This window comes from Dasypus novemcinctus, chromosome 3 (genome assembly GCF_030445035.2).
Source record: "Dasypus novemcinctus isolate mDasNov1 chromosome 3, mDasNov1.1.hap2, whole genome shotgun sequence".
Classification (NCBI taxonomy): Eukaryota; Metazoa; Chordata; class Mammalia; order Cingulata; family Dasypodidae; genus Dasypus; species Dasypus novemcinctus.
In genome coordinates this window covers 114790107-114807584 of record NC_080675.1, presented here as the reverse complement: position 1 = coordinate 114807584, position 17478 = coordinate 114790107, and the positions used below count along the sequence as shown (strand labels likewise).

At 35.4% G+C, this 17478-nt stretch overlaps 1 protein-coding gene across 4 annotated transcripts in view; it reads right to left on the bottom strand.

Moving 5' to 3' along the window:
• Positions 1-17478, bottom strand: part of TMEM62 (transmembrane protein 62) — a 43089-nt gene that overhangs the window by 16786 nt on the left and 8825 nt on the right. For all 4 annotated transcript variants that reach the window (XM_004466709.5, XM_058294020.2, XM_023591217.3 and 1 more), the window contains exons 5-9: positions 12986-13127; positions 11068-11192; positions 10803-10925; positions 8301-8456; positions 5462-5621 (exon numbers count right to left, since the gene is read on the bottom strand). In XM_004466709.5, the coding sequence (XP_004466766.1) occupies positions 5462-5621; positions 8301-8456; positions 10803-10925; positions 11068-11192; positions 12986-13127 (706 nt within the window). The remainder of the gene's footprint in view (positions 1-5461; positions 5622-8300; positions 8457-10802; positions 10926-11067; positions 11193-12985; positions 13128-17478) is intronic.

Genomic DNA, 17478 nt, shown 5'->3' with positions numbered 1-17478 from the left:
GTTTATTGGACTTACCCCAGCCAGCTAACAGGGAGGTGAAAAGGGTCAACTACCACACCAGGGAGCCAAGAGTGCCTACAACTGCAAACAGGAGAATTGCATCCATCATCCAAGTGGAATCTAAGCACCCTCTCAATATAAAGGTGGAGTGGACATAACCATCCTAGGGTCCACAGAATGGGGGAATAGAGTATGGATTAGAGTAGGCTTACTGATATTCTATTCTGGAACTATTGTGATTAGTAATGGAAGTAAATGTAGCACTGAGGTGGAGAAAGTGGCCATGGTTGCTGCTGAGGGTGGGGAGTGAAAAAATTCTATACTTCCCTCTATCCACTGAAAAGTCAGAAACAACAACAAACACAATAGCAATAAGCTAGCTGAACTATTGCCCAGATTATGGCCTCAAAATACCATTTCAAACTCTAAGGAATGAATGCTCTTCAGAGAAATGGTTCATTCCAGTTGTTGGGTAAGAAATGCACAACAGCTTAGAATGTCTTGTCATACCAGAAAGCAAGAAAACTAACAAAGACTGTCAAGATTGTGTCAGAGGAATTAAGAGGCCAACATGAAGAGGCTCCCACTAGCCAAAAATGGAAAAACTTGAGCATCAAAGAGAACAGATGCAATGGATTGAAACACAATTAAATGTTTTTTAAAAACTTTGAACTCATAATTATACTAAAAATAAAACACTCACTGGTTACCTTTGAAAGATGCAAGAGGACCAACTCATTATTCTGAAAACTTGTTTAGAAAAAGTGAAGGAGCAGTGAATCAAGAATTTATCCTGGCACTGGGGTACATGAATCCTGTATTTTATGCATGATTGTTCTGTAAACTCACAACTTGTCTGAAAAATAAAATTATCCTGCTTTACCTGCATGAACTTATATCCAGATACCAAATAGATGAAGGAAAATTTTTCTTTATAGGAGTATTCTACTTAGTATTTCTGAGTGACAATTGAATATCACCCATTCTATAACTTTAATGAAATAATTGATATAGGCAATGATCATCAATGGCTGATGGAGTACTTAATAATGACTGGAGGAGTAAGCCAGCATTGTGCTGGAGCTGGTTTGCCTGGCTCACAAGAGCCAGTTGTTAAATTTTCAGGAATTCTGCAAGCCTCTTGGTGTTGTGTTGGTAGCTTAAAATCAGCCAAGGTAGAAGTATTTACACCACAGAAATTGGCAAATGTTACAAATCAGTTCCCCTCCCCACTACTCCCAAGATGATTGTTAAGTATTTACCATCATATCATTGGATAAGGCTAATGGCAACTGAACATACTTATCAACCTTAACATTACTAAAAGAAAGACACCCAGATATTATGGGCATCCCGATAAAAGCATAAAATGCCAACTGAAGTATTCTTGGGGAAAAAAAACCAAAAACTGATGCAAATATGTTCAGGCCCCTCAATCTAAGTACCAATTATAAAAACTAGAGGGCTGAAGGAACATGTTAAATAACACCAAAATATAGGAAACTCTACCAGACAAAAGATGCAGTTTCCACAGAAAATAAATTGCAAAGGAAAAACAAAGGATGGGAAGCGGATTTGGCCCAATGGATAGGGCATCTGCCTACCACATGAGAGGTCCGCGGTTCAAACCCCAGGCCTCCTTGACCCTTGTGGAGCTGGCCCACACGCAGTGCTGATGTGCACAAGGAGTGTCGTGCCATGCAGAAGTGTCCCTCATGTAGGGGAGCCCCACGTGCAAGAGTGTGCCCTGTAAGGAGAGCCCCCCAGCATGAAAAAAGTGTAGCCTGCCCAGGAATGGCTCTGCACACACAGAGAGCTGACACAGCAAGATGATGCAACAAAACGAGATACAGATTCCAGGTGCTGCTGACAAGAATACAAGCGGACACAGAAGAACACACAGTGAATGGACATAGAGAGCAGACAACTGGCAGGGGTGGGGGGGGGGTGGTAATAAATAAAAAATAAATCTTAAAAAAAACAAAAACAAAGGAGGGACAGGGAATTTACAGATTAAAAGAGACTAAAGAGACAAATCACCTTAATGCAACAGCTGAAGCTTGCTTGGATTTAGATTTGAATAAACCAAATGCAAAAAAGAGAGAGGGAGCACTAGAAAAAGACAAATTGGAAAAATGAACACTGACTGGAAAGTCTGATATTATGTAATATACTATTAAGTTTTGGGTTGTGATATGGTACTATGGTTATGTTTTTAAAAATAATCCATCTCTTAGTGACATAACCTATTTATATATGAAATGATATCACAGTGGCAGGGAGAGAAATGGACAGAGGTATATATAAAACAAGATTGGTTATAGTTGATATTTATTGAAATTGACTGATGGATACATTGGAGTTCATTATACCATCATCTCTACTTTCATATATTTTTGAAATTTCCCATCATAAAAAATGTTTAAATAACAAAAAAAACCTAGACAAGTGTTTATCAAAATTTTATTGCTCAAAATGTTTTAACTTGAAATTATAAGTTCTTATTTTAAAGCAGGGATTTACTTTAGTTTTGAGATAAAAAAATTCTAGAGCCTACTCATTAAATTGGCAAAGTGGGCACAATAATCTAAAGTACTGGTTCTCAAACTCTCTGGCACACATCAGAATCACCTAGAGGAACTGTTGAAACAGATTGCTGGGGGGAAGCGGCTGTGGCTCAAATGAGTGGGCTCCCGTCTACCATATAGGAGGTCCAGGGCGAGCTGGCCTTTACCTGAGAACTGTCCTGCACAGGAATGCTGGCCCACATGAGAGCTGGCACAGCAAGATGACACAACAAAAAAAGACACAGAGGAAAGACAACAAAAGACTCAGCAGACCAGGGAGCTGAGGTGGTGCAAGAGAATGAGCACCTCTCTCCCACTCAGGAAGATCCCAGGATTGGTTCCCAGACCCACCTAATGAGAAGACAAGCAGACACAGAAGAGCACACAGTAAATGGATACAGAGAGCAGACAATGGAGGGTGGGGGGAATAAATAAATAAATCTTAAAAAAAAAAAAAAAAACAGATTGCTGGGGGAAGTGGGGGAAGCAATTGAGCTCCCACCTACCACATGGGAGGTCCGTGGTTGGGTTCCCAGTGCCTTCTAAAGAGGACAGCAAGTTGGCTCGATGGGCAGGCATAGCAGGCTGACGCAACAAGTTAATGTAACAAGAGACACAGGAGGAAAGGTGTGAGAGGTACAACAAAGCAGAGTGCAGAGGTTCCCAGTGCCTCCTAAGGAAGATGAGCAAGATAGCAAGCTGACGCAACGGGCAGGCGCAGCAAGCTGATGCAACAAAAGACACAAAAGGAAAAACATAACGAGAAACTCAACAAAGCAGGGAAGAGAGGTGGCTCAAGCAATTAGGTACCTCCCTCCAAGATGAGAGGTCCCAGATTCAGTTCCCAGTGCCTCCTAAAGAGAAGAGGAGCAGACACAGCACACAGTGAATGGACACAGAGAGCAGACAGTGAGCACAATGAGGAGTGCGAATAAATAAAATTTTTAAAAATACAAAATAAAAAAATAAAACAGACTGCTGAGTCCCATCCCCAAAGTTTCTGATTCAGTAGATTTGGTTGGGGCTTGAGAATTTGCATTTCTAACAAGTTCCCAGGTAATAGCAATGCTAGTAGTCAAGGTCTGTACTTTGAGAATTGATCTAAAGATCTAATTACTACTAGGCTGCCAGGAGCTTATAAGTATTCAATAAATACAGTCAGTAGGTAAGATATTAGATAATAAATTGATGTCTTCTCACAGATTTTAAGTTTCAAGTGAGAATTATCTATAGTATACTGTATTAGGACAGTAAATATGAAATACAGTATACTATATTCCACTGATGAATGAGGGGGCCAGGATCCCTATTTGATATTCGCTGGATTAATTTTTAAAGTTATACACATGAAACAGAAAACAGATCAATGGTTGCCTGGAGATGGAGGAGGAAGGGAGGAAACTTGCCAAAGGGCACAAGAAAACTTTTGAGGATGATGTGTGCTACTGATTGTAGTGATGGTTTTAAGGGATGTAAACATATATCAAAACTCATCAAGATGGACAATTTAAATATGTAGGGTATGTTGTACATAACTTAATAAAGTTGTAAGAAGTGATAAACATATTAAAAGTATATGTAATTTTACATTTTTACTAAGGATCCAACTGAACAGCCAAAAATGTTTCAAGGGATATGAGCTATGTTTCTTTCCTCATAAAACTAGAGAAGCTATATATCTTACACAGAAAATAATGCACTGTGGTTCTGAGGCAATCCAACAATTTGGGAGTTTTCTGTTCCTGTAATGGAGAGGCCTCCTATAGTTGCTCTTACTTTTTCCCCATGACTATTATGATAGGGAATAATATATTCTAGGTGCGCTTGTACCTTTAAATCTCTTTAAATTATCCAACTTCTAATATGATAGACATAAAGAATTCATCCACAGCCATCCCTCCTTCCACATCTTCCCTGTGAGTTTCTTCTTCTTATTCAGAACACTTGAAAGACATGTGGCATAGCAAAGTGCCTTGTCTTATGCAGACGTACAAGTTTCCCCATCTCTGAAATGGGTGTAAAACTACCTACCACATAGGACTGTAATGTAGATTAAGTGAAAAATTATACTAGAGAAGGTCAGTTTATAGTTCCTTCCTGCTCAACCCTTCTCTGTGAAAAAACAATAATGAAAATAATTACGTATTTTTTGAAGGATTACTTTGTGTTTCAAACTAATACTTAGCATTAGGTTAATAGTTAAAACTGCCATTAATTCATAAAGTTATAAAAATTAACAGATTTTTTTTAGAAGCTAATTTCTGGGCAGTTTATCCATTGAAGAGTTTCAAAATGTTGATGAAACTGCTCTATTTTGGTAATGATTATCCCTTTCTACTCTGGCAGGTGTTAGTGAATTAAATGTTCCCTTCCTTCAAATTGAATCAGAATAACAACAGGCAGACTGTTATTGTGTATGCTAGCAACGCATTCTCCCCAAACAAACGAACAATCTTCAATGCCTTGAAATTCTGTGTCTTAAAGACTTTTAAAAGAGTGACACAATTTTCCTATATTTAGAGAGAGCAATCAAAGGCATAGATAAATATGTTTTCTGACTTATCCTAGTATCTTTGAGTATATTGGGGAATTTGCTCCCATTATAAAAAGACTTTTGTTAAAGCTGGGAGAAAAGAAAAGAATGATTTCCTGGGGTTAAAAAAGTGGGACTGTGGTCAGTAGTTGCACATTTCTTTTCTCCTTTCACCAGTTTTTAGTCTAATAGTAGAATAACTCCTGAGTGCCATTTTCAGAATATACTGAACAACATATATTCCAATTTTTAAATTAAACTTTGTTTCATCTTTATCAATTGGTTGAAAAATCCCTAAATCAGAATTCAATATGGGTACAGCCTCATCATTTACACAGCAAATTGAAAATTACTAACTTACCTGGACAATTACTTCTATGTTATGTGTTCTATCACTGTAGTTTCTGGGGTTCCACTTCAGTATGAAAATAGGTCCAGACAAATGAATAGCCTCTCCTAAATGAACTCCATCAATCTTAACTGTGACAGATGTAATGGAGGATAAAGAAAAGGCCAAGATTCTAAAATAAGAGCATATACAAATGCATGGTTTTAGGTAACTTTGATGGTTTTTATAAAGAAAGATAACCCTACTATATCCTAAAAAGATATAAGTATAGGAAAGACCAGCACATTGCACAATAGTAGGGATCACTAGTCACATAGAAAAGATTCAAAGTTCTTTCTAAAGAAATTCCTAAAGTCCTGGTTTTTCTCTTTTTGTTGTTGTTGTTGTTGTTGTTAATGTAATGTCAAGCCGACTATCTGCCCATTTGGTTCCAATATATCTGCCCAGAAGAAGCAATGTCATATACAGAAATAGGCTACCATGCTCCTACAGAGAATATAACCCTTAAATCTGATATCCGGCTCCCATCAAGACTGAGAGATGTATGTTCTACTTCACTAGTAATAAAATAGATATATAAATTTGAACAGCTTGGTACCAATTGAAATATAATATCCAAAAATGAGAAGAGTGCTATGAAATTGGTATTCATACTGCTTGGTAACATTATAAATTAGTATATCTGTTTTAAAAAGTAATTGGCAAACTTTATCAATAATTATAAAGGAACTCAAACTCTTTCACCTAGAATCCTACTTCTAAAACTCTATCTTAAAGAAATTATTCATCTGAAGGAAGAATTTATATGTATCAGACGTTCATCTCCAAATTAGAAAAAAAATTAATGGTTCACCAGTAAGTTAGATGAATTATAGTACATTCTGCCAGTTATTTAAATAATTGTTATGAAGATAATCTAGCAACAATATAATGCTGAGATTTATTAACTTTAATAAAAAAAGTATATAAAAAAAGATTATATTGGATTCATAGAAGTTTACTTGATTAAGTAATTATGTAAACTGCTACTGCCAATAGGGCATTGAGTCCCTACCCTTTGGTGGGTGGGGACTCACAGATAAAAGGCATGACAAAGGACAGAGTTAAGGATTTTTGATGTTGGAGTTTTGATGAATTAATGCTGAAACCTTAGGCTGGGCCTCTAGGCCCAACAGAGGAAAGAGAAGCAAGCCCTAGGAAGGAGGAAACCAGGAAGCCTGAACCCTTGCAGATCCACAGACATCTTGCTCCAACACGTGAAAATAGACTTTGGTGAGGGAAGTAACTTAGGTTTTATGGCCTGATATCTGTAAGCTCCTACCCCAAATAAATACCTTTATAAATACCAAAAAAAAAGAGTAGGAATTGGAATAGGTCATGCCTTATGATTACACCTATGTAAAAACATGTCTAAAAGAGATAGGTTGAGAAGGAAAACTCAGAAATGTTAATATTTCTATTTGGGAGGAAAAGCACACCTAAATTGATTTCCTATTACCCTATTTCCCAAAGGTTATGATGTATTACTTTCAAAATAAATTTTTAGAAAATATATTTAAGAGTGCCCTTATACTTGAAAGAGGTTGTATACTTCTTCCCAAAAGGAATAACATCCCATTAAGATTCTGTTCTTCTACATCATCGTATTCATATGCCAACTGAAATTTCAATTCCATAAGGTTTATACAGTCTTTGTTTTTTTTTGAAAGGCTATGTAACAAAAGGAAAAAAATATTTCTGATACATAATATAAAATTTTAAAAGTAGGAGACAAAGAAATATGTGCATTATGACTATAGCCATGTAAAAAAGGTTGGAATAAAATACACCAAAATAATAATGATAGGATGTTGGGTTTCTAGATGATCATAAAATTTCATGGGTTTATACCATATGAACTAGCAATCCTACTTTTAGGTAGGAGGAGCTGAACGCAGGGGCTTGAACAGATGTTTGCACACCAATGCTCATAGCAACATTATTCACAATTGCCAACAATATGGAAGCAACCCAAGTGTCCATCAACTGATGAATAGAGAAATAAGATGTGTTATATACACATAATGGAACATTATTCAGCTGTAAAAAGGAATGAAGTTCTGATACACGCAACAACATGGATGAATATTGAAGACAGCATGTTGAGTGCAATCAAGCCAGACATAAAAGGACAAATATTGTATGAGCTCACAGATATGAAATGATTAGAATAAGCAAACTCATAGAGTCAGAATCTAGACTATAGGTCACCAGAGGCTGGGTTGGGAATAGGGAATGGGTAGTTAATGCATAAATTGTACAGAATTTCTATTAAGGTTGATTGTAAAGTTTTGGTAATAGTGGTGACAGTAGCACAATATTGTGAATGTAATTAACAGCACTGAATTACATGTATGAGTATGGTTAAAAGGAAAAATTTTAGGTTGTCTATATGTTACTAGAATAAATTTTTTTTTAAACCCATGGAACTACACAACTTAGTGAACCCTAAGTTAAATAATGGCTTATAGTTAATAGCAGAGTTATAAAAATGTATTTCCCTAAATTATAACAAGAGTATCACACCATTTCAAGATGTTAATAATAGGGTGGCGTATGGGGACCCTGTATTTTATGCATGATTTTTCTGTATATCCACAGTTTTGCTAATAAAAAAAATTCATCAGTTTAAAAATAATTATATATTTTTTAACTGAATGGGAACGAAACAGTAAGCAATTTCTATCTTTATGTAATGTTTAGGTTAAAAAAATTGAAGTGAGGCATCTCATGGCTTTCACATGGGAATGTAGTCATAATGACTTACTCGCCATCAATATCAAACTGAGAATTCTGAAAAATAGCTACATACCTGATGTGTGTTGAGTGAAGGAGTCTTTCTAGTGGTTCATGTTTAGCACAGCTATAGAGAAGTGATTTAGGGTTGGTGATAAGAACAACAGGCCACTTGCCAAAGACTAAATCTGCAAAGCTAAAGAGGTCATGATCAAAAGCAAAGATCCGGTACCTAGAGACCAGAAGACAATAAGGTAATTAAGTCACTTCATATTATAAGAGGGCATGAAGGTAATATACAGAATAAATGTAAAAATACAAAACTAGTATTTTTACTAAAACTTCACCTAAGACATTCTTTTTTATGTTAGTCCTTTTTTTTTTTTAAGATTTATGTTTTATTTATTTCTCTTCTCTTCCCCTGCCCCAGTTGTCTGTTCTCTGTGTCCATTCGCTGTGTGTTCTTCTGTGTCCACCTGTATTCTTGTCAGCGGCACTGGCAATCTGTGTCTCTTTTAGTTGCGTCATCTTGCTGCGTCAGCTCTCTGTGTGTGCAGAGCCACCCTGGAGAGGCTACACTTTTTTCGCACTGGGCGGCTCTCCTTACAGGGCACACTGCCTACACGTGGGCCTCCCCTACATAGGGACACCCTCGTGTGGCATGGCACTCCTTGTGTGCATCAGCACTGCACATGGGCCAGCTCACAACACAGCTCACAACACAGCTCAGGAGGCCTGGGGTTTGAACCCTGGACCTCCCATGTGGTAGGCGGACACTCTACCATTGAGCCAAATCCACTTCCCTACATAAGACATTCGTCATAATCCTAACATGTGACCTTTTTCATCCCATAAAAAATGTTACATAAAATATTAAAATGAATGGTTGATATGAACCATGATTAGAAATCTTTCATACTTCTTTTAAACCTTTACGTCCAAATTTCACAGATATTAACAAAAGTTGTTTTGATTTTTCAAAAATGTGATGAAAGATATAAAATATTCATTAAATTGTAACCAGTTTTATACTTTCTGACTTCAAGAATTATGAAAAGAAATGATTAACTGTGGCAGAAACAATAGTGCTTACCAAATAGTCCATGGGCTCCCTGGCATTTCCTAGTCCCCCAACATTAGGTTGGGACCTATGTAACTAGATATGGCCAACGGACTGTGATCAGAGGTGATATGTATCATACCTCTGATCCAGAATAAAGAGTGGGTGTCAATGCTCTATGCTCTCTTCCCTGCCCTGTAATTGAGGTGTTGAAAGAGTCACATTATAGGATAGATGAAGTCTAAATCCCTGAGTCGCCCCATTCAACAGATGCCCTCACAGTGGATTTTACATGAATGAAAAGTAAAATTCATTGTATTAAGCCACTGTTAGTTCTAATTTATTTGCATCCACAACAAAGCCTAGCTTAATATTATTAATCTACTAACTTTTTAAAAACTGCTCTGTTGTAACTAATATAAGGGCAGGTGAAAGTTAGGTCCTTTCATTAGAACGCCAGATAAACCCCACAGCTGGAACACAGGAGAGCAGGCAGGAAGAGAAAGAAGGGAAACGGTTTATAATTAACATCACATAATTTGTAAAATACAGCATTTATAAGAAATGAAGAAGCTGATTAAGAGTTAGGAAAACTATTAGAGCCCAGCCCACAGCCTCATAATCATGACTGGCAAATCTAAGCTCAAAGTAATTATAGTTACCAAGTAATTACAGGCTTCAACTATAGTTCATATGAAGTTTCTAGAAAAAGCCAATAGAAATGAGGAAGTACGTTCTAAGATATAAAACTGTTTTTTAATTAATGGAAGTAGTTAAAATAGAAAGATAACATATTCAGCTCAACAAATATTTTTAGTGTGTCTAATATCTTCAAAATACTGGGTTTGAATAAATTAAAGAGCAGTTGATAAATAGTTAAAAAATGAGGTGATACTCATCTATAGTTAAACTATTTCACTTAAATAGTCCTCAAAATTTATGGTGAATTCTAAAAAATAATTAAATAATTAAATTTAATAAATAATTCATGTTCTCTAGTAGAGAGGCTTTAACCTTAATAAAATTGTCTATCATCTACTTAAAGACTAAATCACTAGCATCTTGTAGCAGTAACTAGAATGGTAGATATAAAATTCAAGGAGAAATGATGTATTTCTGGTTTTAGTGTTTCTTAAAGAGTGGTCCATAGACTACCTTGTGGGCATTTTAAAAATGCAGTTAAAATCTCCAGAGGTAGGGCCTGAAAATTTTCATTTGTAATAAATTCTTCCTTAATTTTTATGCACACTAGAGTTTAAGAACTATTTTCTAATGGATGCATCTTGAAAATCCAATGTAACATACTGATGGCAAACATCTCTGCTGCTATATAAGGTTTTTGCAGAATGACAAAGATTGTTGGTATAATATATTACTTTAAAAAAAAAATAACAGAAAAGAAAGAAACATCAAAAGTTTTTCCTTGACTGGGCTCAGCCATAATATCAATAAGAAAATGCTTATTGCTTTAGCAAAACTTAAATGTATAAGTTTTATTTTGTGGGGTAGTTCCCTTACCTTCTGTTATCCTTCCAGTCTCCCACCTCAAGTTCCAAAGTGCCCTGGAAGTGACGAGTGTGCAAAACAGGCATCAGTCCACCAAGCGTATGGAGGTGCCCACACAAATAAGCTGTAGCTGAACTAACCATGAAAAATAAATGGAATAAATAAAAAAAGATAACTTGTGATGCCAAACTAATAAAAATGCCTCTTTAGGAAAGCAAACTACATAAAGCAACATAAAAGAGCTAAAAACAATTTTTATTTTGGAGGTCTGTCTCACCTCATTATTGACCGGATTCCTGGTGATGGAGAAAGGATAGTGGATGTTGTAAAATGTCCAAACCATATAGTATGGTTGCTCTGACTACTTTCCTTGGCCAGTAATAAAAGCTCTTCCATCTGTTTCTGAAATGGGAAAAACATAGAAGGATCCTTAAATTCAATGTCAACAAATTAAACAACTCCCCTGAAGTTTTATAATAATATTGTGTCTAGGGCTTAAACCAAACCAATTAAACTTGCATGGACCTCTAAAAGTTTCAAAATGTTTTCACATACATTATAATTCATTTGACCCAAAAAATAACTCTGTGATAAATAGGGCAGGTATTATCCCCAATTGGTAGATATGGAAATTAAAAAAGAAAGAAATCACCTTAATGTTTTCAGGTCTGTTTAACACATTGCAATTAATAACAAGGACATCAAAATTAAACTTCTAAAACAACATGCACAATATGTCTACAGGAATATTTGTGCCTGAATATTCATAGTAGGTCACTCATGATAGCCAAAAACCAGAAACCATCAGCATATGTGAATTTAATATATCCCTATAATACAATACTAATCATCAACAAAAAGGAAAGAACTACTGATTCACACAAGAATATGGATGAATCTCAGAAACATTGTATTGAGCCAAAGAGCAAAAGAACCTACACAGATGAACACATACTTTATTGTTTCATTTATATGAAATACTAGAACAAGCAAAACTAATCTGCAGTGATAAAAAAAAAACTAACTAGTGGTTCCTGGGATTGGAGGGTGAAGACCTACTGCAAAGTGGCAAAAGAGAATTTTCAGGAGTGATGGAAATGTTTAAGTATTGATTATGCTAGCAGTTTACACCAGTTTGCCAAAACTCTTCAAACTGTGCATTTAAAATGAGTGCATTTTATTGTATGTAACTCATATATCATGTACTTGATTTCAAAAAATAATATGTATATATATAAATATGCATTAATATTATCTGTTAAGTGCTTAACAAGATAGTAAGTCTGGAAGGGGCCTGGAAATCTTCATTTTTATGACTCCAGTTGATTTTCATAAAGATGATTCTTGAATCATGCCCTTAAAAACACTATTCTAAGAAATACGATTTAAAATAAGTTAACCAAATCTGTCTAAAGACACATAGTAGGTAGGAAACAAAATATACCCCTTCATTAAATAAAATGCCCAATATAACATAACCCCTTTTAGGACAATATTCTGTTGAAGCATCTCTGAAACTTCAAATCACTCAGCAAATTCTGCCCTTTATTATAATTATTTCTGTACTGATAGTACACGCCATCACTAGATTAAATTCTCTTAAGAGGCCAGAGACTTGGCATATGGGCATATGTGTCTTGCAGATGGATACATGCTCATTAGATATTTAATAACATGGCATTTGTTGTACCAAGAAATAGTGAGAGGTTCTCAGATGTGACTTTCCAGACAATTTTAACCCAGCAACAGTTTTCACCTAACCTTGCCAAAAATACTTTAAAAGAAACTTACCTACTTCAATAGTTGCCCTTCTCTAATAAAAAAACATATAAGCCTTTAGTTAGAAATGTCAACTGGGAGTATTTAAGAACATACCATATTGTACACAGAGCTATATGCCCTGTACCTTGCAAAGTGTATCTTGCACTCCATACATTTTAAATAAATGTCCCCTGAACAAGTTAAAAATGTGAGGTACTTCTTTCCCAGACTTTGGAACAAAAAGAAGGATAGCATTAACAGAGTTGAAGTAGCCAGTAACAACTTCTAGCCATAGCTGTAACCAGAGTTAATACTTTGTTCAAGCATTTCTAGATAAGAACTTGTTTACCTAGGATAATTTTAAGTGAGTCATATATATCAGAGAAAAAAAGAAAATATGTAAGCTACAAAGGGAGGTAAGATTTTTATAGTACCTCATTTAAAATTCCAAAAAAATTATAGGGTCTCTTAGGCCCTGGATTGAGGGTGGCATCCACACAGATGAAAGAATAGTTGCCAAAGGGAGTGTTGTGGACATAGTGGAAAGAGCCAACCTTCTGTACAGCAGAATATTTCCTAAAAAAAAAAAAAGGCAGGAAAATTTTAGCATGATCATAAAAAAGAGAGAATGAATTTGAGCTCTTTCCCCTATATGACAATAGATTTATTCTCCCTTCGAAAAGAAAATTTTCTAATCTGATAATGAAATACATTAAATAGAACCACAATTAATAACATGATTAAAAGAAATTTTAAAGATTTTCTCTCTTATAAAATATTCTTCTAAAGACTCATACAATACATTTAACAGGCATAGCTTGAGGTACCAAGTATTAGAGTGGGGGATTTTAAGGCTTAATGAAAAGCAAGGAGATTGAAAGACCAGGTGATTAGAACGTTGGTGACAGAGAAGTAGGAAGAAAAGGACATATAAAAAGGTTGAAAGAGCATGCCAAAGCCTAATCAGTCTTAAATGGGTCTCTGGGATATGGCCTTTCCAGGAGCTTTTTGGTAACCAACACTTCTCTCAAAAGAATGACTCTCTTGGTCCCTGTATTCTGCTCTATAATCAAAGGGCTGCAAGAAGGAGCTGTTCTTGAAGAGGTGGTGGCCTTGGTGAGAGGTGTAGAGCCAAGTCCTTTAGATGGCTTACCCCAGTCATTCTACTCTGGCCTCTGATTCTCAGCATACGTTTCTACATGGCTACTCTTTTTAGTGCAGTGTTGACTCTTCAGAAAATAGCCATATGCCTGGAGGTTTCCTTGTTTAGAGGCACCTTTACCACCAGAATGGCTGCTCTGGCAATATGCTTGGGGACTTTCTTATGGCTTTTTGAACAAGGAGGCTGGGCAACCTGCAAAGCCTCCTATATTCACACCTCTGCAGCATGGTTCATGCCTCAGTGTTATGTGCACTGGAATGTTTTTCCTTCACTTTACAAAGTAGATTAGTGTTATGGAAGTGCCTAACTTATCCCAGTCCAAGAGATTTAAAGATAGTCCTTGGTGTCTTCAAGTTTTGTACAAAATTCTCTAGGAATTTTATACGTGGCAAATAATTATGCTGGAAGCCATAGCAGGCTCCTAATACAAGTCCAAAGCATTGACTGTATTGTAATGTTAGCTGCCTGGCTACATTGGCTTCCTAAGCTCCTTGTATAGACCTCTGCTGATCCCTTAAAAATAAGGGGGCCTGGCATTGTTGGCACAACCTGAGGGGCACTATAGGCCTTTGAACAGAGCAGGTTTTTTGCCAAAGTTTAGATTTCGTTGAATCAGACTGTTGTCATCTTAATACCTGTCCATCTGAATCTATTCATTAGTATTTCTCTGACTTGTTGCTTGCCTGCTTACTCGCTTACTTCCTTGCTTTGGAAGGTTATCCAAGATGCGCACACAATTCTTTAGGAAGGGAATTACTAAAAAATATCACTGCAAAGGGATCAGGAAGGGGTAGGAAACAGCAGAGTAGCCAAGCTGGATGGCTCTAGTGTAAATGAATGATAAATTCTTTATAAAGTATCAGTCTGACTTGGTGATCAAGTGATGTATTATAGGAATTGTATAAAAGAGAAGAATTGCCTGATATTGATCTGCTAAACAGGTACTTCAGAGGCTCCTTGACTTGCATATTTAAAGTTTCTAAGATTATGGCTTTTTTCCTTTTGGCTATATAGCAAACTGTTTGATCCACAGTTGTGCCTTATTGTTCCATTAAAATTGTATTCTTTGATCCATCAATAAAGACTTATGGTTGAAAAAAGAAAAAGGAAAGAAAGAGATGAATGAATCACAATCCAGCGAACTGGTACTTAACAGTCATTAAAAGAATTTAGTGAAGGCCTATTAATAACCTAGCAGAGTTCACAGTGTACTGTGATAACCAAAGACTTTACTCCTTGAAACAGTACTACAGAAGCTTAATTCACAATTATAAATAAGTCATCAAGATGGCCAGGAGAAAAATATTAGTCTAGATTTTGGTCAGTAAATCTTTTTCAGTTACTAAATCTTTTTCAGTTATTAAAATATATTGATAACATACACAGGGTCAAAGTCCTTATCACCTTAAGTGTCAACAGTGTTCAGGTGTCCCTAAAGTTGGAGAGGGAAAAGCAGGAGAAAGGATGAAGTAAAACATAGTACACAGAGTAGGCAAGCAGTTAAGTATTTCTTGAATAAATGAGAAGTACAGATTACTTTGGGGGCATACCTACATTATTGAAATTTCAGAACATTTTAAGAAAAGTTGGTATCATCTTTTACCTAAGTGATAAAAATGATATCTAAGTGATATGATGTTTTAATTAGGAACACATGAAAAAATACAAATAAACTTCTGAAAATTAATGTGCTATCAGGAAGCTATATTTAAGCCACAAAAGCCATCAACTATACCATAATCCAAGCAAAAATATATTGTCCTAGACATTACAATTAATACTCAAAACTTGTCAAACATAATTTAAACAAAGTCAATTAGTTCTATTGCCTCCCTTCTGGCTATTTTCTAAGTTTCTATTTCAGGGTTTTTCCCCCATTAACATTTTTTATTGATACTTTTCATGGCTTATTTTGTTTTCAGAATGTTACCTCAGGATATTATAATCTCACATACATTGGGTTCCTTTCCTACATTGATACATTAAAATTCAAGTATGTAAAAAAAAAAATTCAGGTATTTGAAAACAGAGGTTAAAATATATGAGTTAATTTTAGCATAGTTTGAATTATGAATTTTGGAATAATTTAGAAATCCTTTTTCTTTTTAACCTTTTCTTTATTAGAGAAGTTGTAGGTTTACAGAAAAATCATGCAGAAAATACAGAATTCCCGTAGATCTCTCTTTACACAGTTTTTCCTATTATTAACACTTTGCATTAATGTAATGCTATTGTAATGAAGGAATATTATTATACTATTAACTAGAGTCCACAGTTTATTTTAGGGTTCAATGTGTTACACAATCCTAAATTGTTGCTTTTTCAATTAATTTTTAATAACATTTCCTCTTTTAACCACAAATATATAACCAAGTGGTGTTAATTATATCACAGTGCTGTGCTACCATCACTTCTATTACCAAAACTTTCCCATCAACCCCAACAAAACTCTGTACCAATTAAGCATTAACTACCCATTCCCTACTCCCTCCTTGGCTTCTGGTAATCTTTATTCTACTTTCTGACTATAAATTTGTTTTTTCTAATTATTCATATCAGTGCAATCAACAATATTAGTCCTTTTGTGTCTGGCCTATTTCACTCAAAATGATGACTTTAAGTTCATCCATATCGTTGCATGTATCAGAACTCATTCTTTTTTATGGATTAATAATATACTATAGTATGTATATACCATTTTGTTTATCTATTCATCCGTTAAAGACACTTGGTTTGCTTCCATCTTTTGGCAATTGTGAATAATGCCTCTGTGGACATCATTATGCAAATATCTGTTTGAGTCCCTGCTTTCAGTTCTTTGGGTATATATCTAGAAGTGGAATTGGCAAGTCATATGGTAATTCTATACATAACTTTCTGAGGAACCACCCAACTGTCTTCCATAGCTGATGCACCACTTTACATCCCCACCATTGATGAATGAGTATTCCTATTCTTCCATATCCTCTCCAACACTTGTTATTTTCCATTTTTAAAAAATAGTGTAAAAAAAAAAAAAAAAAAGAAAAAAGTAGTAGTCATTCTAGTGGGTGTGAAATGGTATCTCATTGTGGGTTTGATTTGCATTATATTAATAGCCAATGATGTCAAGCATTTTTTCATGTGCTTTTTGGCCATTTGTGTATTTTCTTTGGAGAAATGTATATTCAAGTCTTATGCATATATATATATGTATATATTCTTTTAAAGGAGGTTCCAGGGATCAAACCCAGGACCTGGTAGCAGCAGGTGCTTATCCTCTGAGCTACATCCACTCCCCTTCTGCCTATATTTATTATTTGTCTTTCTGTTGTTGAGTTTATATAGTCAGGATATTATAATATTCCTAATCAGATATGTGGTTTCCAAATACTTTCTCCCATTCTGTAGGTTGTCTTTTTAGTTTCATGATAAAATTCTTTTATGCAAAAAAGTGTTTAATTTTGATGCCATTTTATCTATTTTATTCTTTTGTTGCTTGTGCTCTGGGTCTAAGAAAGCATTGCTTAACACAGGGTCCTAAAGATGCTTCCTGATGTTTTCTTCTAGGAGTTTAATAGTTTTCTTATATTTAGATTTTTTATCCATTTTGAGTTGATTTTTGTGTGTGATGTGAGGGACAAGCCCACCTTTATCTTTTTTCCACATGAATATCCAGTTTTCCCAGCACCATTTGTTGAAAAGACTGTTTTTTACCAATCGAGTGAACTTGTCACCCTTGTTGAAAATCAGTTGGCCATAAATGTGAGGGTTTCTTTCTGAACT